Here is a 25049-nt window from a genome sequence, read left to right as displayed (position 1 = left end):
GTGTGAGTGTGTGTGTGTGTGTGTGTGTGTGTGTGTGAGACATACATACAGGGGTTGGACAATGAAACTGAAACGCCTGGTTTTAGACCACAATAATTCATTAGTATGGTGTAGGGCCTCCTTTTGCAGCCAATACAGCATCAATTCGTCTTGGGAATGACAGATACAAGTCCTGCACAGTGGCCAGAGGGATTTTGAGCCATTCTTCTTGCAGAATAGAGGCCAGGTCACTACGTGATGCTGGTGGAGGAAAACGTTTCCTGACTCGCTCCTCCAAAACACCCCAAAGTGGCTCAATAATATTTAGATCTGGTGACTGTGCAGGCCATGGGAGATGTTCAACTTCACTTTCATGTTCATCAAACCACTCTGTCACCAGTCTTGCTGTGTGTATTGGTGCATTATCATCCTGATACACGGCACTGCCTTCAGGATACAATGTTTGAACCATTGGGTGCACATGGTCCTCCAGAATGGTTCGGTAGTCCTTGGCAGTGACGCGCCCATCTAGCACAAGTATTGGGCCAAGGGAATGCCATGATATTGCAGCCCAAACCATCACTGATCCACCCCCATGCTTCACTCTGGGCATGCAACAGTCTGGGTGGTACGCTTCTTTGGGGCTTCTCCACACCGTAACTCTCCCGGATGTGGGAGAGACTGTAAAGGTGGACTCATCAGAGAATAATACATGTTTCACATTGTCCACAGCCCAAGATTTGCGCTGCTGGCACCATTGAAACCGACGTTTGACATTGGCACGAGTGACCAAAGGTTTGGCTATAGCAGCCCGGCCGTGTATATTGACCCTGTGGAGCTCCCGACGGACAGTTTTGGTGGAAACAGGAGAGTTGAGGTGCACATTTAATTCTGCAGTGAGTTGGGCAGCTGTGTTTTTATGTTTTTTGGATACAATCCGGGTTAGCACCCGGACATCCCTTTCAGACAGCTTCCTCTTGCGTCCACAGTTACTCCTGCTGGATGTGGTTCGTCCTTCTTGGTGGTATGCTGACATTACCCTGGATACATCAGAAAGACTTGCTGTCTTGGTCACAGATGCGCCAGCAAGACATGCACCAACAATTTGTCCTCTTTTGAACTCTGATATGTCACCCATAATGTTGTGTGCATTGCAATATTTTGAGCAAAACTGTGCTATTACTCTGCTAATTGAACCTTCACACTCTGCTCTTACTGGTGCAATGTGCAATCAATGAAGATTGGCCACTAGGCTGGTCAAATTTAGCCATGAAACCTCCAACACTAAATTGGCAGGTGTTTCAGTTTCATTGTCCAACCCCTGTATATAGTAATATGAATCTGTCTAAAGTGAAGATAACTAGTCAAAACAGGTAACAGAAAAATATTTTGTTTGTGTTAGATTTGATCTGTAATTCATTTCATCATATCTAGTAGGCCTAGATATTGTATATTGTAATTTATTCATCTTGTAAATGTTTTCAATGCACTATTTTCACAAGTGTGAATAATAAAATATAACATAATAAGGAACTGAATTTGTCAAGGTGCATATTTTTGTCCCTAAACTAAATTTACTTTTTTCACAAAAGCAATTTTAAGACTTTATTTGATTTGATTTTCATTTTAAAAAATGCACATTAGTGACACGATGTTGTTAATTTTCACATTACACTGAATGAAATTGCAGAGGTGAAAGTTTTTCAGACGAAATGTTTGTGCATGGTTTTAAAAAGACATGATGGTCGTGTCTTAAACTCTCCTAACACACACGTTGTCCTCACACACAGTGATTATAAGGTTATGTATATGAGATAATGTAGCAGGAACTATTTTCTTCATAAAGATATATCGGAGCTCATCTTCAGCTCATTAGAGGATCAGATCTAGTGGACAGATGATGGAACTTCATTATCTGATCTGTAGTGAACATGTTGAGGAGGAAAGGTGAGACTCTATGTCAAGGCCAAATAGAAAACTCAGTTAAGAGAGTCTTACATTTTGGCCGTAAAAGCTGAGCACAGCCATCTTTGAACTAGGGCTTCATTTTTGATCTCAACTACACACCTGTAAAGTTTCACGACTGTATCTTGACAGACACATTTAAACAACTGCCAGTTCTCAAAACCTCCTTTATGGTAGTTCCCACTCAGTAGGTGTCTCCAGGATACAGTTTGCCATAATGACACACACACACACACACACACACAGACACACAGCCTGTGTGAAAAGAATACAAGCCATCTCACAGGTAATGAAGCGGAATAAGGAAACAGAAATACTTCCAACAGACTGAGTTTCTGATACAGGTTAGACCGGTTTAGCTGTCACTTTTCTGATGTTTTTAGATAAACGTCCTCATAAGAGTCATGAGGATGTGACTCGTCCTCAGATCAAACACACACAGACTCCAGGACTGACGAGGGAGAATGAGCAGCTGCTTCTCTCCAAATGTTTCCTCTACACATGAAGGTGGAAAGTGTCTGTAAGTCGACCTGAAGTCAGTTCAGCAGGTGAGAATGTGTAAATGTCTGAACAGGATCACTGTGGTCACATTGTGTTGTATCACTGTTTGACTGGACAGTAGAAATGTTTCTTCATGGTGATTGGCTTTTTCAAATATTTATTTCAGGTGCAAATACTGTCAGTAATTTGTGTCTGAGTTAAAAGACAATGACTTGTATGTATTATTGTTAGTGTCCACAGGAAGAATAAACAGCAGTTAGATTCAGTTCAGATCATTGGTGAAACATGTAGTTCGAGTCAGAACTGGTCAGACAGCTCGGCTGTTGCTATTCCAGGTATTTTGTACAGTGTTTGTGTGATGTCACTGACCTGTGAAGTGAATCCTGTTGTAATGAAGCCTGTTGTTGTGTCTGTGTGAAGGTGGGGGCTCTGCTATGAACCAGTGTGAGGACAGAGAGGAGGGAGCCCCTCCCTCTAAAACCACTCTGTGTGGGGAACATGAGAGCCAGACCAGAGCTCAGAGGTGAGATGAGGATCTCTAACTGTCCATGACTCTTCTCCATGTCAGAGCTCAGCACTCAGATCACTGCTCCATCATTATTCACACTCACTGTCACATCAACTACTCAGTAACAGCTTAGAAGAACTAATGATCAACTACTGACTGTCTGAGTGAACAAAGAGTCAACCACTGATTGAACTGGTGAACGAAGATGAGGTCAGATCTGCTCTTTTTTCAGGTGAAAACTCTTTTTTTCAATTTGTCACTGTTTGTTTGTATCAGGATGCAGCAGCAGAGACCAGACTCTCCTGAACCCAGCTGTGTGTCCATGAAGAGTGACCGGTCTATGGGTCATTCTATTGACTTTAAAGATGGACAACCTGCTGATGGAAGGTCAGAATTGAAAACTGAACTTTGTTATTATCTGACTCTCCTGAACTTGAATAGTGACTTTTATTTAGTGTCTTTTATGAGTGGTAACTTTTATGATGTACCCAGGTTTCCACTAGGCCGGGTATAACAGTAACTAAGTAAAGAAAACCTCTCAGCACACTACAGCCTTATCCCCTCTTCTTTATCTGATAACTGACATTATCTCCACCACAGAGGTCCTCCTCAGGTAAAGACATTTCAGGTCAGTTTGTGATGAAATATCACATCATCATCTACTGGTCAGGAGATCTGCTACATACAGTAAACACCAGGACACTGCTCCCAGTCTGTATCTCTATATTATAAAAGCCACAATCTTCACAGTAAAGCTAAACAAGACAACAGGACAAAACAAAAGGGCCCCAGCAGCCCTGATATGACAAAATACAAAATAACACACGACTACATGCAAAATAGACAACATTTTGTCATTTTGACAACATTTCATTGGACTCATCTCTGATGGCGATGAGTCTGCCTACAGGTGGGAGACTGAGCGTCTGGTGACCTGGTGCAGGCAGAACAACCTAGAGCTAAACGCTCTGAAGACAGTGGAAATGATAGTGGACTTCAGGAAGAGCCCAGCCCCACCCACCCCCATCTCCCTGTGTGACTCCCCCGTGGCTACCGTGGAGCATTTTCGCTTCTTGGGAACCACCATCACACAGGATCTCAAATGGGAGCTAAACATCAGCTCCCTCATCAAAAAAGCTCAGCAGAGGATGTATTTCCTGAGGCAATTGAAGAAGTTCAACCTGCCAAGGACCATGATGGTGAACTTCTACACCTCCATCATTGAGTCCATCCTCACCTCCTCCATCACCATCTGGTACGCTGCTGCCACGGAGAGGGACAATAACAGACTGCAGCGTATCATCCACTCTGCTGAGAAAGTGATTGGCTGCAATCTTCCGTCCCTCCAGGACCTGTACACCTCAAGGACTCTGAGGCGTGCAGGGAAGATTGTAGCTGACTCCTCCCACCCTGGACACAAACTCTTTGAGACACTCCCCTCTGGCAGGAGGCTGCGGTCCTTCAGGACCAAAACCTCTCGCCACAAAAACAGCTTCTTCCCATCTGCTATTAGCCTCATCAACAAGGCTAGAGAGCCCCACTGTTGCTGATCAATTGCACCAATCACCAGAAAAAAATCCTTGTATGTGAAAACATACTTGGCAATAAAACTGATTCTGATTCTGATTCTGATTCTGATTTCAATAACATGTGGAACCAAATAAGAAGATAAGGTCCAGAGTGAGTCCCACACTGTTGAAGAAATGTCTGATATCAGATGACTCATGTAGGCTCGTCTATTAAATACAGGTGTGTTCACTTCTTCACTTCTACCTGAGGAAGACAATCTGTGGTTGAAAGGCTGGATCAGTCCAGATAGAGTAACAGTTCTTCCTGTGCTCTCTACTTTTCAGTCTCTCTTCATCAGGCTGCATGAATGATGAGGAGTTAATACACTGAATCAGAATCAGGTTTACTACCAAGTACGTTTCACATACAAGGAATTAGCTTTGGTGTTTTGGTGCAGAGCAATAATCATAGCAAGAAGAAGAAACATAAAGAAAAATAAAGCTAAAGCAAGAACTGCAAGTGGTAAAGATGTACAGCGTTAGCTTTCCTCTCACCTCCAGAGCTTTTTACTCAGTATTAGCAGGTCTATGCTGCCCTCTGCTGGACACTGAGATGTAACACACCTCCTCTCTGTCGTCTGTGCTCTGATTTATGTCTCATGTTGCAGGGAAAAGAAGAAATGTAGTTACTTCTTTTTCAAATGTTTAGTATTTAATTATGAAACATAAAGATTCATAATGTAAAGGACATGTATATAACAATTTTTATTGCAGGTGTAGATTCGTGTTTAAAGAGGCATTTTCCATCTCTCAAACTCATCCACTGTCTTCTTATTGATTTTCTACCTGCTTCTAAAATTTCAGCTGATGCTCTGATCACAATCTTTTTTTCAAATGTCAGTTGTCACTTGTTTGTTTGTATCAGGATGCAGCAGCAGAGACCAGACTCTCCTGAACCCAGCTGTGTGTCCATGAAGAGTGACCGGTCTAAGGGTCGTCCTAATAACTTTAAAGATGGACAACCTGCTGATGGAAGGTAAGAACTGAACTTTGTCATTATCTGACTCTCCTCAGACAGATTAAGGTCCTGGATCTTTCATGAGATCCAGTACAATCTCATTTTCAAGTTTCCCTTTGTTGTGCACAGGCAGGGACAATTTGGTTTTGGCGTATAATAATAATGATTCTCAGTGATAATCACCTATATATATATATATATATATATAGATGACCTCGGGGCACCACCCTGTCACCAGGGACCAATGACCAAATTGATGGCTCAAAAAAATTATAACAGGATTTGAGAGAGAGAGAGACAGAGAGAGAGAGAGAGAGAGAGAGAGAGAGAGAGAGAGAGAGAGAGATGTCAGTCAAACGACAACCAGAACAAAGGGAGGGACCTTGAGCTTTACGTCTATGAAGCGATCACACTCTAGTGCAGCTTTAATGTGAGTGAGATGTAGATGAGGTGATTGGGAGAAAAGAGCGGGAATAAAGGTGAAGAGAGGAAAGAGTCCACAAGAGATCGTCACCACAGTTAATAATCACCACAATATCACTACACAATAACAGAGCCAGAGAACCGGAGTTTGTCTGGTCGGATATTGGTCCTTTAACTAGTGATATTTGGCTTATTAAGCTGATCACAGTGAACGATCTAAAACAACCAGATCTGCAGCACTTATAAGTCAGATTACAAATACAACACTAACTGTGTCTCTGCCCAGACATCAGCCTCTTACTCTGAGCTGCTCCGATCCTTCGGAGTTAGAACAGAAAGTCCGCTCTGGTTCTCCACAGCTCGGTCCTTGCTTCTCCTGGAGATGATGATGTGATGAGTTCCTCGCCGGCAGCGGGAAGATCACAGATGAGGGACGGTGGACTTTGTTTGTCTTTAACAAAGTCGGCTCGTCCTCACAGAACTAAGATCAGCTGATTGCACAGTGATTTATGGCGGCTCTGAAAGATGAAAAAAACGAAAAATGAAAACAAACACAGCAGTCTGTGCGCTCTGCCCGCGAATTGAAGACTGTGACAAAAGGTCAAAAGTCTTCAGATTGCTCCCTTTCAGCAGCCGAGTGGTGGAGAGAGCTGGAGTAGCTCTCTACTGTAACTGGTGCCAGGGAAAAAGCAACTGCTGCTTTTATCGCCTGAGTGATGTCATCGGGGATCCCTGCTGAGAGTACCTGCCTCGGCCAATGGCGATGAGATGTAGGCCTCTCCATTGTTCTTTTCAGAACACACGTCTTGAGATCCCAACACAACCTTTAAACTTGTGATAAAGCTGACTCATCTTCACCAGTGAGCTGAGCCCTATGTTCAGAAGCTCTGTCTCAAAGACTGTCATCAGAGATCTTACCAAGGCTCCTGACTGTCCAAGAAACAAGGTTTTCCAAACCCTGGACAATCACTCTGCTGCCAGGACTGATGATGTGGTCACTGTGAGGTCATCAGTGAACGTCCTGGTTGGGGGCTGTTGCACATTGTTTTTGATCATTGTGCCTCTACACCCTGTGTCAGCTTTTGCACCTGATTTGGTGCAACCAGTTATTGTCCCCTTCTCAAAGTGATGCTAAAGACATCGTCCCAGGAGTGACTGTAAAGCTGACGTTTCTGTAGTTTTACAGATTAAGGTCCTGGATCTTTCAGGAGATCCAGTACAATCTCAATTTTCCCTTGTTCCCCGATGAGCTGGATGATGTCACCTGTGTGTCTCAAGTACTCCAGGTCTGGGAATCCTTTCTGCCCTGACTTGTCATTGTGGTTCTGGTTGAGCATTAAAACCTGTGATCCTCTGTTGATGAGATGAATATCTTCACTTCTTCACTGAGCAGGAAGACAAATCTAAACTGATCCATGGCTCTTCTCTTCATGAGGGACTTCACCAGGGGTCATCAGGTGTTTATGGTGTTTTAACATCAGACACCTTCCACAGTGACACAGCTCAGACTGATGAGACTGTAACTTGTCTCAACATGACCATCCCACAGATCACTCCTCCTTATCCATCACCATCTGGAGGCTTTTTCAGCAGGTCTGGTCCTGACGGCTCTAATCCTTGGCAACATGTGATCCCTGCAGTGTTAATACTCTGCAGATGCAGTGGTTAGCAGAGCTTCTGCATTTCCTCTGTGTGCAGAGTCAAAGCTCTGTGATGCTGAGGTCCTCATTCTGAGGAGTGATCAGGATGACAGCTGCTGGTCAACAGGAACGTTTGTAGTCCTGTATTTAATTATTGATGTGGGCACAGATTGTTATTGAACCATACAACTGCTGTGAAACATCCTCATGACCTTCTTCCTCTTGACTCATGACCGAGTCGTCTCTCAGTCACCTGCCATCCTCATTTTGTCCCTGGGGTTATTTGAACTCATCAGTCATCTTTTTATAAGTTGTGTCAGATTGGAGTCATTTTGGTGGAAACGATATCTCAGTAACGCCTTGATGGAACTTCTTAAAATTTGGCACAAATGTTCACTTGGACTCAAGGATGAACTGATTAAACGTTGTAAATGCAATATCTCCAGAACTACTCAAGGGAATCCCTTCAAACTTGGCAAAAATGTCCACTGGGACTCAAGGACAAACAGATTGGATTTTGGTGGTAAAAGGTCAAAGCTCAAGGTCATGGTGACCTCAAAAAACATGGGTTTGGTCTTGTAAATGTAATATCTCCGTTAGGCCTTGAGATAATTTTTTCAAATTTGGTACAAACATTCACTTGGACTCACAAGACACTTATTAGCCATTACTAAAAACGTCACACAGCAATTATGACAAAAACTTCACATAAATTGTGAATATTATATGATGCTGAATGAGGAGGGATGTAATCTGAAACTAGCTGCGGAGGTATACAACCACAAGGCGGTAATTCTAGTCCTTTAAGTTGATGTTTTCTCCACAGAGTTCATCAGGAGAGCTCAGAGGTCCACAGTGATCAGTCTGCCCAGCAGCATCAACCAGACCTGGACTCCATATTTAAGGTCTGTGCAAGTACAAGCACATTTTTACTATTTAACTACATATACCACAGATTAACAGCTGAACTTCCCTTCAGGTCCTAACAGTCTCCGTGCTGCTCTGTTTAGACCAGCAGACCTTCAGACTGACACATCAATCACATGTTGTTTTCTACCAGTTTAAATGAAATGTTCAGTTTATCATCTGTTCCAGCTGCTGGAGGAGAACATTGTCACTTTTGTGAAGAACGAGCTGAAGAGAGTCCAGAGGGTCCTGAGACCAGATTACCCAGAATGCTTAGAGAGTCAGAGGGAGGATGAGGAGGTGTTGTACAGTGAGGATGAAGAGCAGAGGAGCAGCAGAGAGGCATTTCTGAAGATCACACTGAACTTCCTGAGGAGACTGAAGCAGAAGGAGCTGGCTGACTGTCTGCAGAGCAGTAAGAGGATTTCTCTAAAGACTTAACACGGTAGATACAGGAAATATGGCACCCTTAGAGAGACTTCCATTTCTAAACTGCCTTGTAAATATGCTGCACTTATCTGCATCAAATGTAGAAATCATTCTAAGCTACACACAGTCACAAGCTTAAGAGAGATCACAAGAGCTGAATGTTTAGATTATGAGTTTGTTTTTTGGATTTAGTATCGATATTCAATGACTGATTTCATTTGTTTATTCAGGAACAAGACTTACAGGCTGTCGACATAAACTCAAATCTAACCTGAAGAAAAAGTTCCAGTGTGTGTTTGAGGGGATCGCTAAAGCAGGAAACCCAACCCTTCTGAATCAGATCTACACAGAGCTCTACATCACAGAGGGAGGGACTGGAGAGGTCAATGATGAACATGAGGTCAGACAGATTGAAACAGCTTCCAGGAAACCAGACAGACCAGAAACAACCATCAGACAAGAAGACATCTTTAAAGGCTCTCCTGGAAGAGATGGACCAATCAGAACAGTGATGACAAAGGGAGTGGCTGGCATTGGGAAAACAGTCTTAACACAGAAGTTCACTCTGGACTGGGCTGAAGACAAAGCCAACCAGGACATACACTTCACATTTCCCTTCACTTTCAGAGAGCTGAATGTGCTGAAAGAGAAAAAGTTCAGCTTGGTGGAACTTGTTCATCACTTCTTCACTGAAACAAAAGCAGCAGGGATCTGCAGGTTTGATCAGTTCCAGGTTGTGTTCATCTTTGACGGTCTGGATGAGTGTCGACTTCCTCTGGACTTCCACAACACTGAGATCCTGACTGATGTCACAGAGTCCACCTCAGTGGATGTGCTGCTGACAAACCTCATCAGGGGGAAACTGCTTCCCTCTGCTCGCCTCTGGATAACCACACGACCTGCAGCAGCCAATCAGATCCCTCCTGAGTGTGTTGACATGGTGACAGAGGTCAGAGGGTTCACTGACCCACAGAAGGAGGAGTACTTCAGGAAGAGGTTCAGAGATGAGGAGCAGGCCAGCAGGATCATCTCCCACATCAAGACGTCACGAAGCCTCCACATCATGTGTCACATCCCAGTCTTCTGCTGGATCACTGCTACAGTTCTGGAGGATGTGTTGAAGACCAGAGAGGGAGGAGAGCTGCCCAAGACCCTGACTGAGATGTACACCCACTTCCTGGTGGTTCAGTCCAAAGTGAAGAACATCAAGTATGATGGAGGAGCTGAGACAGATCCACACTGGAGTCCAGAGAGCAGGAAGATGATTGAGTCTCTGGGAAAACTGGCTTTTGAGCAGCTGCAGAAAGGAAACCTGATCTTCTATGAATCAGACCTGACAGAGTGTGGCATCGATATCAGAGCAGCCTCAGTGTGCTCAGGAGTGTTCACACAGATCTTTAAAAAGGAGAGAGGGCTGTACCAGGACAAGGTGTTCTGCTTCGTCCATCTGAGTGTTCAGGAGTTTCTGGCTGCTCTTCATGTCCATCGGACCTTCATCAACTCTGGAGTCAATCTGATGTCAGAGGAACAAACAACATCTCAGTGGTTAAAACAGTTTAGAGACAAACCTGAACCAGCACTTTTCTACCACAGTGCTGTGGACAAGGCCTTACTGAGTCCACATGGACACCTGGACTTGTTCCTCCGCTTCCTCCTGGGTCTTTCACTGGAGACCAATCAGATTCTCCTACGAGGCCTGCTGACAAAGACAGGAAGTTGCTCAGAGACCAATCAGAAAACAGTCCAGTACATCAAGAAGAAGATCAGTCAGAATCTGTCTCCAGAGAAAAGCATCAATCTGTTTCACTGTCTGAATGAACTGAATGATCGTTCTCTAGTGGAGCAGATCCAACAGTCCCTGAGATCAGGACGTCTCTCCACAGATAAACTGTCTCCTGCTCAATGGTCAGCTCTGGTCTTCATCTTACTGTCATCAGAAAAAGATCTGGATGTGTTTGACCTGAAGAAATACTCTGCTTCAGAGGAGGCTCTTCTGAGGCTGCTGCCAGTGATCAAAGCCTCCAACAAAGCTCTGTATGTGCTCATATTTCATCTAGATTAACTGTATCTTTTTCTTTAGTCAAGACAAAAAACATTTTTTAAATTAGTTTCTTTCGTTTTACTGATTCATCTTCAGGCTGAGTGGCTGTAACCTCTCAGAGAGAAGCTGTGAAGCTCTGTCCTCAGTCCTCAGCTCCCAGTCCTCTAGTCTGAGAGAGCTGGACCTGAGTAACAACACCCTGCAGGATTCAGGAGTGAAGCTGTTGTCTGATGGACTGGGAAGTCCACACTGTGAGCTGGAATGTCTCAGGTTAGTGTTTAGCTGTTTTGAATTCATGATTCTGACCTGTTTAAAATATTAAGTATATGAATGTTTTTTTTTTCTGGAATTCCTCTTCAGACTGAGTGGTTGTAACCTCTCAGAGAGACACTGTGAAGCTCTGTCCTCAGTCCTCAGCTCCCAGTCCTCTCGTCTGAGAGAGCTGGACCTGAGTAACAACAACCTGCAGGAGTCACAAGTAAAGGTGCTGTCTGCTGGACTGGAGAGTCCACAGTGCAGACTTGAAGGACTCAGGTTAGTGTTCGGCTGTTTGGTATTTATGACTGTTACGTCCCCAAGTGGTCCAGGGGAGTGGGGAGTAACAATGTTAAATAAAACTGGGGAGAAGGAATAACTGGGAAACAATAGTAAGGTCACAAATAAGCCAATTTATTATAAATTAAATAAGTTAATCAAAAACCCTTCACGGCAACAGAAAGCAAGCTCCGGATAACGGGCGAAGCCGGTAGAACATGGAAAAGAAAGAAAGAAATAAGCGACAAACAGGAAACGGTAAGTTGAAACCGACAGCATCCTCCCAACCACAGGGAGTAACACGCAGACAGTATCTGGTGCACACTTAAAAACTGGCCCACAGGCCGATGATGAACGATGAACAATGATCACAGAGCCGTCACCACTCGCTAGCTCACACACACAGCCTCACGCTGCCGCCTGACCCACTGGCACCTGCACAGCTCCACTCCCAGCCTTTATACCGGCCTTAATGAGCAATGGGACACCGGTGTGCTCATCCACTTGGCACAGGTGGGTGGTACCTGGAGAGACGCAGACAAAAACACACAGCACGACACTATGGCCGTAACAATGACACACTGATTTGTCATAGAATCTAGAGTAGGGGTGGGAGATCTGGCTAAAGGATCATACAACAATCTTTCTGAGTAGAATCAATCAATTCATGATCTGCATCTTGTTTCTGCTTTGGTTTTATTGTGAAAGTCATGACTGGAAGTTGATTTGTATCTTTTTGCTCCTTTGAGCTTAAAAGTTATTCAGTATGGAAGTAGATTTGCTTCAGTATTATTTGTGACACAGATCAACAGATCAACAATCCATTATTATTATATTTAATGTGTAATGTGTAAATTTGTAAAAAAAACAAAAAAACAAAACACTTTCCAAATACAAAAAACATAGTTTTAATATCTTGCATATAAACTAGATCTTTAAATACACACATTCCCCAGAAGAAATGTGTGAAATCAATTAATTTACAAATAAATTAGAAGCATTTGTGAATATCTTTCTCACATGTACATTGTGAATTAAGTTTCTATTTGTGAATTTAAAAAGCATTTGTGGATCTCAGTTCTACGCTTGTGAATTTGCATTTTGCAAACAGTCTTGAGACAAAGTTTTCCGCAATCTGAAGAAAATGGACTGTATCGTTGGGCTGCTTTTGGAAAGCATGTGATCGCCTGCTGATGACGCCAATTCCACTTTTCAAAGTAAGAGCATGCAGTTTTTTTTGTGACTAAAAAACTTTTGTCACAAAAAAAACTAAAAAAACTTTCTTATTTTTACTAAACCAGAACCCTTGAAAGAGAGGGCTTCTTTCAAGGGCTCTGTACTAAACCAGCATTAGTTGGTGACAGTTGGTGCTTTTAATGTCATACCCATCCAACCTGTGAAAAGATATCTTGTGTCATTTGTTTTACTTACCACTGAGTTCATTAATTATTCAGTATATGTGCTGTTTACAACAGAATTAGTTTAATTTTCTACATGTGTAATCAGTTGGCAGTTAGTCCTGGGGCTTCATTAGTCCTGTAGAGTCACTGGACCAGTGTGATGAGATGTGATTTAGATACAGTTCTATTTTTTAGCCACTAGAGGACACTGCGGTCTGTGAAATGTATACGTGTTACGGTGAAGCAGGGACCTCAAGTAACTTTGAGAGATTGTTGGATTGTGTTATGAGATTACTATTCGCCAATGTTATCTGTCATTATTATTGATAACACCATTACCTATACAGCTGTTCCTGGTCTCTCTCTCTCTCTCTCTCTCTTTTCTCCTCTCTCCTCCCCCCACCCCCCCCTTTTTTTTCTACTCCTAAACCCAACTGGTCGAGGCAGACGGCCGCCCACTGGTTCTGTTGGAGGTTTCTTCCTGTTAAAAGGGAGTTTTTCCTCCCCCTTGTCACCAAGCGCTTGCTCTTTGTGGGAACTGTTGGGTTTTTTTCTGTAACAAAGTAAGGTCACAACCTGACCCTGTAAAGAGCCTTGAGATAATGTATATTATGATTTGGCGCTATACAAATAAAATTGAATTGAATTGAGATAAGTTGAGTCACAGCAGCTAAAAAGCTGAATGTTACCCTGTTCATGAAAGAATATGGATCTTAACATGGTTAGCTTAACAGCATGAGTCACTGAATTTCACAACAACCAGAAACTCATCTTGTTGTTCAGGTTCGTTCGGACAGGTGGAAAGTTTGTCACGCAACTCCACAAGCGTAGAACTAAGATTCACAAATTCTTTTTCACTTCACCAATAAAAAAATGTTTCACAAATGCCTGTTGCAAAGTTTGTCAAACTTTTAAATATGGTACCTTCTGAGGCAATCTGGACAAGTAAGCTCAGTCATGATATAAGATAATCAGTTCTCCCACCTTTGATTTTTAGTATGTGATAATGTATCATTCAGTTTTCACATCATATTTTTTTCTGGAATTCCTCTTCAGACTGAGTGGCTGTAACCTCTCAGAGAGAAGCTGTGAAGCTCTGTCCTCAGTCCTCAGCTCCCAGTCCTCTAGTCTGAGAGATCTGGACCTGAGTAACAACAACTTGAAGGATTCAGGAGTGAAGCTGTTGTCTGCTGGACTGGAGAGTCCACAGTGCAGACTTGAAGGACTCAGGTCAGGATCTCTTTGTCAAGACCTTGTATACATTTTATGATCTTACATTAAATGAGGTAGTAATAATGAACTGAAGAGGTTTGCAGTTTTGGGAGATTGTCACCAGTATAAAAAGCTGCATGCTCCATAATTAATCACAGATTTAATTAAATAAAAGGAAAGTGTCGTTGGTTTGGACATTAGGGTCCAGTGGAGCGGTGTAAACATCATGATGTTGTTCTACGAGCATAGAGTCTTGTTACAGCTGTGAGCATCTGATGCTGATTTAAACTGGACTAATGTGAAACTTTTAGACTTTGCAGTAAGTCTCTGTTTGTGTGTATACTTGTAATACTTATTTATGTTATGGAGGCATAAATCGCGTGCATGTGTGTGTGTATGTGTGTGGGTGTATGTGTGTGTGTGTTCAGTCTGTCAGGCTGTCTGGTCACAGAGGAAGGCTGTGCTTCTCTGGCCTCAGCTCTGAGCTCCAACGCCTCCCATGTGAGAGAACTGGACCTGAGCTACAATCATCCAGGAGACTCAGGAGTGAAGCTGCTGTCTGCTGGACTGGAGAGTCCACACTGCAGACTTGAAGGACTCAGGTCAGGATCTCTTTGTGAAGACCTTGTATACATTTTATGATCTTACATTAAGTGAGGTTGTAATAATGAACTGAAGAGGTTTGCAGTTTTGGGAGATTGTCACCAGTATAAAAAGCTGCATGCTCCATAATTAATCACTGATTTAATGAAATAAAAGGAAAGTGTCGTTGGATTGGACATATGGGTTCAGTGGAGCGGTGTAAACATCTTGATGTTGTTCTACTAGTGTACAGTGAAGCCTATATGTCTGTTTTCATTTAATAGTTCTTTCACATAGTGTTGTCATCCTCATATAACATGTTTTCTTTATGCCCTCCCCCTCACCACCTCCCTTGAAAATTTCATGCAGTAAAATTTAAAGTATCAACACTTTGAATTCAGTAAAAACTCCAACTCCAAGAAAACCTGATACCCAGACCTGATGTTTGGAGCATCATCATTGTAATACTTATTAATGTTATGGAGGCATAAATCGTGTGTGTGTGTGTGTGTGTGTGTGTGTGTTCAGTCTGTCAGGCTGTCTGGTCACAGAGGAAGGCTGTGCTTCTCTGGCCTCAGCTCTGAGCTCCAACCCCTCCCATCTGAGAGAACTGGACCTGAGCTACAATCATCCAGGAGACTCAGGAGTGAAGCTGCTGTCTGCTGGACTGGAGGATCCACACTGGAGACTGGACACTCTCAGGTATGAACAGATGGACAGACAACAGCAGCTCTCACACTGTTTCTCTGTCTCTCTGACTAACTCAGGAACTCTGCTTCATGTTTCATGGTGGATATGAGTGAAGGTGGATACAGTTGATCCTGACTTTGTTTCTTCCTCCAGGGTGGACCATGGTGGACCACAGAGACTGAGACCTGGTGTGAGGAAGTGTGAGTGTGTTTTCGCTTTGATTCATGATTCACAGCTGCACATGTTACACTAGATTTTTACATTTTCTTGACTGAAGTACAAAGATGAATTTCTCTAGAGTTTCATTCAGGATTCAGGTTCTGTTTTTGTCAGTGAGGCTGGAAAGATGTTAGAATTCAATCAATCAATTTAAAATTCACAAACACAACAAACTGAGCACAGTGATCCAACAAAACTAATTAATACATTTCATTAGCAGTGGAGCCAACAGAAAGCTGCCTTTGTTTCTTCTGGTTTTTTGTCAGTAATTTTATAGAGGAGTTTTGTTGCCTTCAGGTGCTGCTCCTAAGCTCGTATTTCACATGTTTGACTGCTATAAGTTTTGTTAAGGAATCCTTCAGTTTTCTTCCTGGATGTTTTTAATAAATCATTGTTCAAAAACCTACAAGTCATAAACACAACAGGCCATAATTAATGTCTCACAGATGTTGAAAAGTTGAGTAAAAATGGGCTGAGGTGGATTTATCTTCTACTTCCTCCCTGAATGACAGACTTGGGGACAGATGTTCGATACATCTGCACAAAAACAACACCTGCTCCATTTTTCACACATAAACTGGTGTTTCTATAAACACAATGTGTGCACGTCACACAGACCTCAGACCAGTGTACACATGGTTTTCTAGAGCAACTGCAGGTGATGAGGTGGAAATGGGAAATAGGCTGAGAGACTGAATCTTAATAATAAAACTTTGTTTGTTGATGTTGTTGTTAATTTCACTTGCTTTTGTTCTTTTGCTGCTCTTTTCACTGACAGATCTACAGACTGCTGAAGCAGACACATGTACTGATACACAAACACATGATTCAGGGTGTGTCTACATCCATTTCTGTCTCACTGTGGGAGTGGAAATGAGGCTCCTGTATGTGCGTCCACTTCCACAGTGACTGAGATTCATTAAACAGAACCATGTGAACTCACAGCTTCATAATCCTGAAGAAAACAATGTGTTAGCATATTTCTGTCTTTGTGCACATATCTGGCCCCTGGTCAGTGAAAACCAGCTTAAAGCCAGTTGGTGGACCCACAGTCCTCAGACTGGATCTTCATTAACACTGAGTTCAGCTTCTTGCAGCTTTTGGACCAAAACATCCAGACTGTTGTGAAACTTTGTTGTAGCAGACGACAGTTTGAGATTTGATGTCAAAGGTGTGAACTTTGTGCTGAATGTGAGCTCTTTGGTGGAGCTAATGACAGTTTTAGAAAGCAGATGGTTCAGAGCTTCTTTGTGCTGCAGTGGAAGATGATGAGCCAGTTTTATTAGTGAGACTTTATTCACTACATGTGTTTATTGATGTGGATCCATCAGTCGTCATCCTCGGGTCCACAGCAGAAAAAAAGGAGAACATTGCTGACATCTTGACTCATGTTCAGTAACTGTTGATGTTGTTAGAACTGGATCGTTGGATTTTCATTTAAATGTAGTCAAACATTTAACAGTTTACATTCACAGTTGAATATGAAATGTAAGTTTGAATGATTCACTTTCAGTAATTGTCAGTAAAGTTGTTGATAAATCAACAGATGATAAACTGCAGCTGTGTTGTGTCTTGTTCTCTCCATCAGATGCCTGTGAACTGGAACTGGACACAAACACAGTAAACAGAAAACTCAAACTGTCTGACAACAACAGGAAGGTGACATTGGTGAGAGAGGATCAGTCATATCCTGATCATCCAGACAGATTTGACTTCTGGTCTCAGCTGCTTTGTAGAAATGGTCTGACTGGTCGCTGTTACTGGGAGGTCGAGTGGAGAGGAGTGGTTCGTATATCAGTGAGTTACAGAGGAATCAGAAGAAAAGGAAACAGTAAAGACTGTGTGTTTGGATGGAATGATCAATCCTGGAGTCTGAGGTGCTCTGATTATGGTGGTTACTCTGTCTGTCACAACAACAGAGAAACATCCATCTTCTCCTCCTCTGTCTCTCACAGAGTAGCAGTGTATGTGGACTGTCCTGCTGGCTCTCTGTCCTTCTACAGAGTCTCCTCTGACTCACTGATCCACCTCCACACCTTCAACACAACATTCACTCAACCTCTGTATCCTGGGTTCAGGATCTGGCCTGGTTCAGTGTCTCTGTGTGGTCTGTAGGTGTGAGAGTCTCTCCTGTGGACAGAAACTCTGCTGACTGCAGCTCAGCTGCTGAAATCAAAGTTGACTCTGTTCACCATCACACACTCTGCACTGTGAAGCAGATCTGTCTCAGACTCAGACACTAAACATTCATCTGTCTGATTTCATCACTTTGATCATCAACATTTTAACACTTTTGTCAAATGATTCTCGTTCTGTCTGATGATTATTTTTGTCTCAGTTCACTCTGCTGTTGTTACTGTCAGGATCCAATGAGCAGCATCCAGCTCTGTTCAACATGTACAACTGTACATGAACTGTCCACAGAAAAAGAAGGGCCACAGTTACCAGCTGCAGCACACTGGTGGTTTTCACTCTCTGCATGTTTCCCATTAAAACCAGTTTGACAAACATCATGTGTTTGTGAAACAGCACATTTGTTAAAAAGCTGCATCATTCTGTGTTTATACTGCGCTCAGATCAGTGTGTAAATGGACGTCACTGCTCACACACTGAATGCACAGGAAACATTTCTACTGGCAGCAACGTGTTTTTAATTGATTTATTGATTATTGGAGTCAAAATGTTTTGATGTTCAGTTTGTAAATTCAGGATTTAATAATCCAGGTTGGGATTAAAACTCTTCTGGTTTGTAGAAAGGATTTATCAGTACAAATGTTTTAGAAGAAATGAGAAATGAAATAAATATATCTGACATCAAACTGTACTTCTCAATATTTATAATTCTGTTCATAATTCTGTCCTGACTGACTGAGAAGACCACAATCTTCACCAACATGAAAGGTGAATGCTTTTATTACACTTTGTACAAATCCTCACTGGTGTTCTGACCCTGGCTCAGTGGCCTCAACAAAAGCCAGACTCACCATGGTTAGAATTAATTAGAACATTTTTATTAAAGCAAATTAAATCTAGTGTGAGGTGTTGGAAATCAGCAGTGAGTGGTTTGCATGAGTGAGTGCAGGTGCTGTCAGGTGAAGGACTAAACCCTGGACACCACAGCTGTTCCAGATGTACCAATAAGCTACCTGCAGACAAAGAGAGACAGATTAGTAAAAGGATCCCAAACCCCAAGAGGGCCCCCAGGGGCCATCACAGTGTCTGTTTTGTCAAATTGTCTTCTGATTGATGTCCACTCTTATGGGCTCCAGATGTGAGGAAAACAACCTGGCTGAAGAACGAGACTGAACCACTGAAGCAGGATCTGTCTCAGCTCAGTGTCTGTCCTGATGCTGTCAGCTCCACAGGCTTTGACAGGTTTTAGATTTATTGTACTGTTTTCTAATTCTTTCATTGTTATTAGGTCATCAAACAGGTTTTAATTATTTTTGATTGTTGATTCAAGGATTGTCAGTTTTTCAGTTTGATGGCCATTTACCAAAAATACTGTACATCAACATTAAACCATGGACTGAGGATCCTCATGCCACAGATGGATGAAAACAACCTGCAGAGGATCAAAAATCTGAATGAATCCTCCTGTTCTGCTTGAGGCTCCTTATGGATTTGAGAGTGCAGCGTCCCATGATTTGGATTTTCTTTTATTTTTTTGTTAGTCCTGTTGTTGGGAGTTTGAAAGCAGCTGCTTCTCTGATTACGAGGGAGATTTTAAAACAGAGGCAGAACAACTGTGGGCAGCTTTTTGATCTTAAAACTGTGTTGAGACAGTAAATTCATCTTGTCTCCGTAGCAACAGCAGCCACTGACAGTATTTTGAGCAGGACAGTGGACGGCTGTGTCGGTCTGTGGGTTTTCAGGGATCAGGTTTCCTTCTTTATCTGGAGAGAGGACAGAAATAAGTCATGTCAGTTTTAAGACATACATGAGACAGCTCTGTCTCTCTGTCTGCTTGAGATTCACAAACTCTGTTCCCACAGTTTTTCATCAGTCTCCAGACCCTGTCCTTCCCTGTATCTCCACCTGCTGTCCTTGGAACAGTTTTGTTGAAACAGTCCCCCCCCCCCCCCCCCCCCCCCTCATTATTTTGTTAATAATTGTGAACCGTTCTAACATTTTGTGCTGTTAAAGATCAAGGTAAGAAACCTTTCAGCCAGTAGATGGAGCTATGGTGCTGTTGTGGACAGGGGTCGGGAACCTATGGCTCTTTTGATGACTGCATGTGGCTCTCAGATAAATCTTAGCTTACACTGCTTAATACGATCAGTAATTAATAATTCCGCTGGAAATCACAGTGTTAAAAATAACGTTCAAAATATAAAAACATTCTCATGCATTTTCATCCATTCATCCGTTTTCTACCGCGCCTGTTCCGGGTTGCGGGGGGCTCAGCCAATCCCAGCTGTGCTGCGGGGTCACAGGAGGGGCCTCGATTTTTATTGACTGACGCGGTAGCCAACTTTTTGACTTTTTGACTTTTTGGATAAAGACAAGGTCATCAAATGAATAAAAGACCTGCCTCTGTCAGCAAGAACTGCTCACGATCGTACCATCATGATGGCAAATCAAGTGGAGGAAACACAAGTAAAGGACATAAATGCAGCGCCATTGTTTCCCCTCGCTTTGGACAAGTCGACAGACCTCAGCCACTGATCCCAGTTCAGTGAGACTGAGGGTGTGTTTCCGGTGACACTCTGCTGTTCTGCCAATGAAAGGGTCAACAAGAGGGAGGGTTTATTTCAACCTGTCACTGAGTTCGCTGAAGAAAAGAATCTACCGATGGATAAACTCATGTCGGTGTGTGTGGATGGTGCTGTGCATGGCGGAAAAAACAAAGGCTCTGCAGCACTTCTTCTTCGTGAACATGAAAATAGACCCATCCTAAGTTTCCATTGCATTCTCCACCAGGAGGCGCTTTGTGCTCAGATGTGTGGCGAGCAGCTTGGGGAGGTGATGTCGCTGCTCATTCAGTGGTCAACTTTACTGTTGCCCGAGCTTCAGTGTCGCCAGTTTCAAACGTTGCTGGATGAAGCTGGGAATAATTATCTCGGTCTGCTTTTGCACAGCAATGTGCGGTGGTTGTCCAGAGGGAAGGTGCTCAGCTGTTTTGCTGCTTGCATGAGCGAAATCCGGACTTTTCTTGAAATGAAGGGTGTCGAGCATCCTGAGCTCGGTAACACTGAGCAGCTCCTGAAGTTTTACTATGTCGTGGATGTGACTGAACATCTGAACCAGCTCAGTGTGAAAATGAAGGCATTGGAAATACAGTCTTATCCCTTCAACAAGCAGTGTTTGCATTTGGAAACAAGCTGGAACTCTTTATCGTGGATATTGAAACAGGTCGTTTACTTCACTTTGAGAAACTGAGGGGATTTAAAGATGCATGCACAGCAAGTGACCCCGTTCAGCATGTTGCTCACCAGCAGCCAGCTGGCTTCACATCTCATCTCCTGCAGTCATTCAAAGCAGCTTTGCAGAATTTCGTGAGCGCACTCGTCTTTTTAAGTCCATCACTCATCCACACGAGTGTGCAGTGGACAGAGCCGACCTGAGCTGCATCCCTGGTGTCTCCATCAGAGATTTTGAGCTAGAAGTTGCTGACCTGAAGGCCTCAGACATGTGGGTGAATAAGTTCAAATCACTGAATGAAGATTTGGAAAGACTTGCACAACAGAAAGCAGAGTGGACAGAAATGAAAAAACTTCAACCCGAAGAGCAGCTGATTGTCCAAACCTGTCACAGCACACGCTGCAGAGTGTGAGTATTGCAGTATTGACCGTGTGTGGCTCTACGTATGCAGGTGAGCAGTCATTCTCACACCTGAAAAACATCAGGACCAACCTACGATCACGTTTAACGGATGGAAGCCTCAACGCCTGCATGAAGCTTAACCTCACAAAGTATCAACCAGACTACAAAGCCATCAACAAAAACATGCAGCACCAGAAGTCGCTTTAATGGTAAGAAGTATTTTATTTATTATTGGTTAGCTTCAGTATAACAATGTTATTGTAGTGTCCTAAGTTCCATACAGTATGTGACTTCCTGGGTCTGGTACATTTAATTAGGGGCCCTAGGTCAAAAGGACATAGGAGATGAGCGTTTCTTTGTCTTAGAAAATGAGGTCCATTTAGATATGGACCATATATCTTGTCTCGGCTTCATGACACCAACCTAAATAAGCGTGTAGTTAGAGCTGATATTCAGAGGAGAATCATATTGGCTTCGACTCCTCTCTCAGGCAATCCATGGTGCTTGATTTGATGCTGGACTTCTTTGTAATAAACCTCTTTATATACAAGTAAGACGGTGTCAGCGGAATTTTCTTCATCGTCATCACATCATCGCTGTTTAAGAAACAACAAGAATTTTGCCGTCACAAACAGGATGAGGAAAAGAGAGACAAGAATTTTGGTGTCACGAAGTCTGGACGTGTTGTGACCTGCGGCGTCTCCAACAACTTCAGCGCATGAGCATGTAAACAGTCACTCCATTACATAGTCCCTAAAGCGAGCAGGGGGTCGTGATGACCTACCAACCCGGGAGAACCTCGGCGGGGCAACTGCCTGGTCAGGGCAACCACCAGCAACTAAGCCAGTGCCACGACCACAGTCCATGACTTCATCAAAGAGGGACGCGCCCGCAGGGCTACCAGGCGTGGCAGCATCCTCCTGCAAAGCAGTGGGCGGGGAAGGGGTGAGGAGGATCCTAGACTGGCCTCCCAAGGGAAAAGCCACAGGCAGATTGTAGCGCCGCAGCCTGTCAAAGTGGATGGTCTGAAGCGGGGGCTCCTCCCCGAATGGGCTACTAATCTGATAGGTGACTCCAACCTCATCATCCCTGTCCATTCGCCGTTGCACCAAGTAAGGTCCCTTCCAGTGAGGAGCCAGTTTACGGCGGCTCTCTGTGGGGTCATTCAACCACACAAGGTCCCAGACCTCGTATGGTTCGTGCCTCAACCTGGCATCATAGACAGTCTTTTGCCTTCTGCTTGCCACAATGTTGTTTTCCTTTGTCTGATCAAAAGCAGTGTACAAGCGCCTGAGGAGGGAACTAGCAAAGTCCACCGGGGACGCATCTACCGGTCTGCTTTGCACCCGCGGGCCCAGCACCACATCCACCGGCGTGCGGGCCTCCCTGCCGTGTGTGAGGAAGTAAGGCGTGAACCCGGTGCTGGAGTGTACACTGGTGTTGTATGCAAAAGCAACCTGCAACAGGAAAGAGTCCCACTCTCCCTCACATGACAAGAGTGTTTTAGCCAACTGGTCAATAAGTGTTCTATTAAACCTTTCTACCATCCCGTGAGACTTTGGATTGTATGGAGTGGTATGAGTTTTCTTCACACCCAGCAGCCTGCACAAATGTTTCACCATATCTGATTCAAACTGCCTCCCCATATCTGTGTGCAGCGTTTCCATCACACCATGTTCCAAAATGTAGTTCTGAAAGAGACACGCAGCCACTGTGGTGGCTTTTTGATCAGTGATGGCATACAGGTTAACGAACTTAGTGAAATAGTCCTCAACAACCAAAAGATACCGGTTGCCCTTGGAAGTGACCGGCAACTCAAGTATGTCAGCTGCGACACGTTGGAAAGGTCTCTCCGCCTGTGAAGTCCTCATAGGGGCATGATGTCGAGGAACTGGGGACTTCCTTCTTTGACAGGCGTAACACTTTTTTTTTTTTTTTTTGTCCTGTCCCAATATCATTGGCAAGCAGTATGAGTGGTCTGGATACCTTGTGTTGTTGGGGCAGATTTACTGTGCGAAGGAGGAGTGTGGGATACTCCTCCTATCGCATATTTTAACTTTATTAAGACAACCGGACCGCATCAGGAATGAGAGTGGACAGGAAGAGGAAAACAGAGAGAGTATATGGGGAAAAGGAAAATGGGAGTGGGGAGACTGGGAGAAACAACAACAACAGCACAACAACAGAAAAACAACCACAGTAACCATAACAATAGCTAACAATATCCACATTTATGGTCACTCTATAGTTCTTAACCATTAGATGTGCCGTATTTGTATTTGTGTATATGTGAGTGTGTGTGTGTGTGTGTGTGTGTGAGAATCTGTCTGTGTGTGTGTGTATGAGGGAAGGGGTAGGTAGGTGTGCGTGTGTGTATGTGTGTGTGTTCATGTGTGTATGCAAGTGTGTGGCGATTTGTCATTGGATGTGGTGGGTAATTGATGTGGGGGCTGCAGTAACAGCGCCCCCCCAGACCAAAGGCACAGGTGGCCAGAAACCAGGCCACCGAGACTCCCAGCCACCCCCAGAGCCCAAGGACCCGCGGCAGCATGACCCCCCGGTAGCCACGTGCCCGACCCAAGGAGGAGCCCGCAAGGGAGTACAGAGGCAACAGCCCCCAGCGCGAGGAGGCCCGTAGAGGGACAGCGGGCAGGAAGCCCCAGAGCCAGCCCGTGACCACCAACCCCAGCGCGAGACAGACCCAGAGTCAAATGGCCCCGGCAACTGAAGACCCGCCCACACCCCTGGCGGAGAGCCCACCACACACCGGAGAGGCCCCAACCCCCCAGCTCCCGTCCACCCAGCTGGAGAGACCCCAGCCAGCCGCAGCGGCCCGGTATTCCAGCCCCATTGACCCTGCAAGACAAATGGGGGAAGGAGGGCAGATGGAGTCCCCACCCCCCGGCCAGGAAGCCAAGCCCGGGGGGACAGAGAAGAGCAGGCCCCCCCGCCCAGCCCCAAACCCAATCCCCCAAATCCGCCGGCAGGGCCCAGGGCCACAGTCCCCACCCAGCCCGCCACCCACAAGAGGAGGCCGCCCACCCCCACCAGGTCCACCCATGACATCCCTGCAATGGATCTTCTTTCCCCACATGGCAGGCTCCCTGCACAGTCCACACGGCACCAGGGACAGATAGACAGGGGGGCCCACCAAGCCACCCTCTCCCCACCCTGCGTCTGGTGTGGGTGCAAAGTGTGTATGTGTGGGTGTGTGTATGAGTGCGTGAGTGAGTTGGGTGTGTGGGTGACTATAGTGCCTTAAGATTGGGGGAACGGTCAGGGCATGGGCGCCCCACCACTAGCAGACGGTTGGGTCCTCCCCGCCCTTCCCTACCCCCAAAGCCCTAGTGTCGTATGGCTTGTGGGTCGTGTGGATGACTAAGGTGTATTAAAATTAAGGAAGCAGATGGGGCATGGGTACTCCACCGCTGGTAGACGGCAGAGTCTCACCTGCCCCATCCCACCCCCCAAGGCCCTAGTGTCATGTGATCTAATGTGCATTTAAAATTGAGGAGCAGCACACCAACAATAGCAGGGCCCGTGGGCAGTCCTGCCCACCAATCTGCCTCATCCCTGCACTGCCCCTCAGAGGCCCTACAGTCATGTGGGATGTGGTGTAGTGGAGCAACAAGGGCAGGTGAGGCATGTACCCCCCCACTGGGGCCAGATCCCTGACTGGCCCCAACACGTTTTGCATCCCTGCGCTGCCCAGCCAGCAGGGAGATGAG

At 44.5% G+C, this 25049-nt stretch overlaps 1 protein-coding gene across 1 annotated transcript in view; it reads left to right on the top strand.

Moving 5' to 3' along the window:
* LOC139612516 (NACHT, LRR and PYD domains-containing protein 12-like) overlaps nt 1-25049 on the top strand; it is a 74927-nt gene that overhangs the window by 8196 nt on the left and 41682 nt on the right. The window contains exons 6-14 of the mRNA XM_071468153.1: nt 3230-3340; nt 5387-5497; nt 8369-8447; nt 8638-8863; nt 9108-10911; nt 11015-11188; nt 11279-11452; nt 13909-14082; nt 14493-14666. Coding sequence (XP_071324254.1) covers nt 3230-3340; nt 5387-5497; nt 8369-8447; nt 8638-8863; nt 9108-10911; nt 11015-11188; nt 11279-11452; nt 13909-14082; nt 14493-14666 — 3027 coding nt within the window. The remainder of the gene's footprint in view (nt 1-3229; nt 3341-5386; nt 5498-8368; nt 8448-8637; nt 8864-9107; nt 10912-11014; nt 11189-11278; nt 11453-13908; nt 14083-14492; nt 14667-25049) is intronic.

This window comes from Trachinotus anak, unplaced genomic scaffold, assembly GCF_046630095.1.
Source record: "Trachinotus anak isolate AG129_WGS33_773 ecotype Australia unplaced genomic scaffold, CSIRO_AGI_Tana_v1 ptg000031l, whole genome shotgun sequence".
NCBI lineage: Eukaryota > Metazoa > Chordata > Actinopteri > Carangiformes > Carangidae > Trachinotus > Trachinotus anak.
The sequence above is the reverse complement of the archived record's forward strand: the minus strand, read 5'-3'. Positions and strand labels throughout refer to the sequence as shown.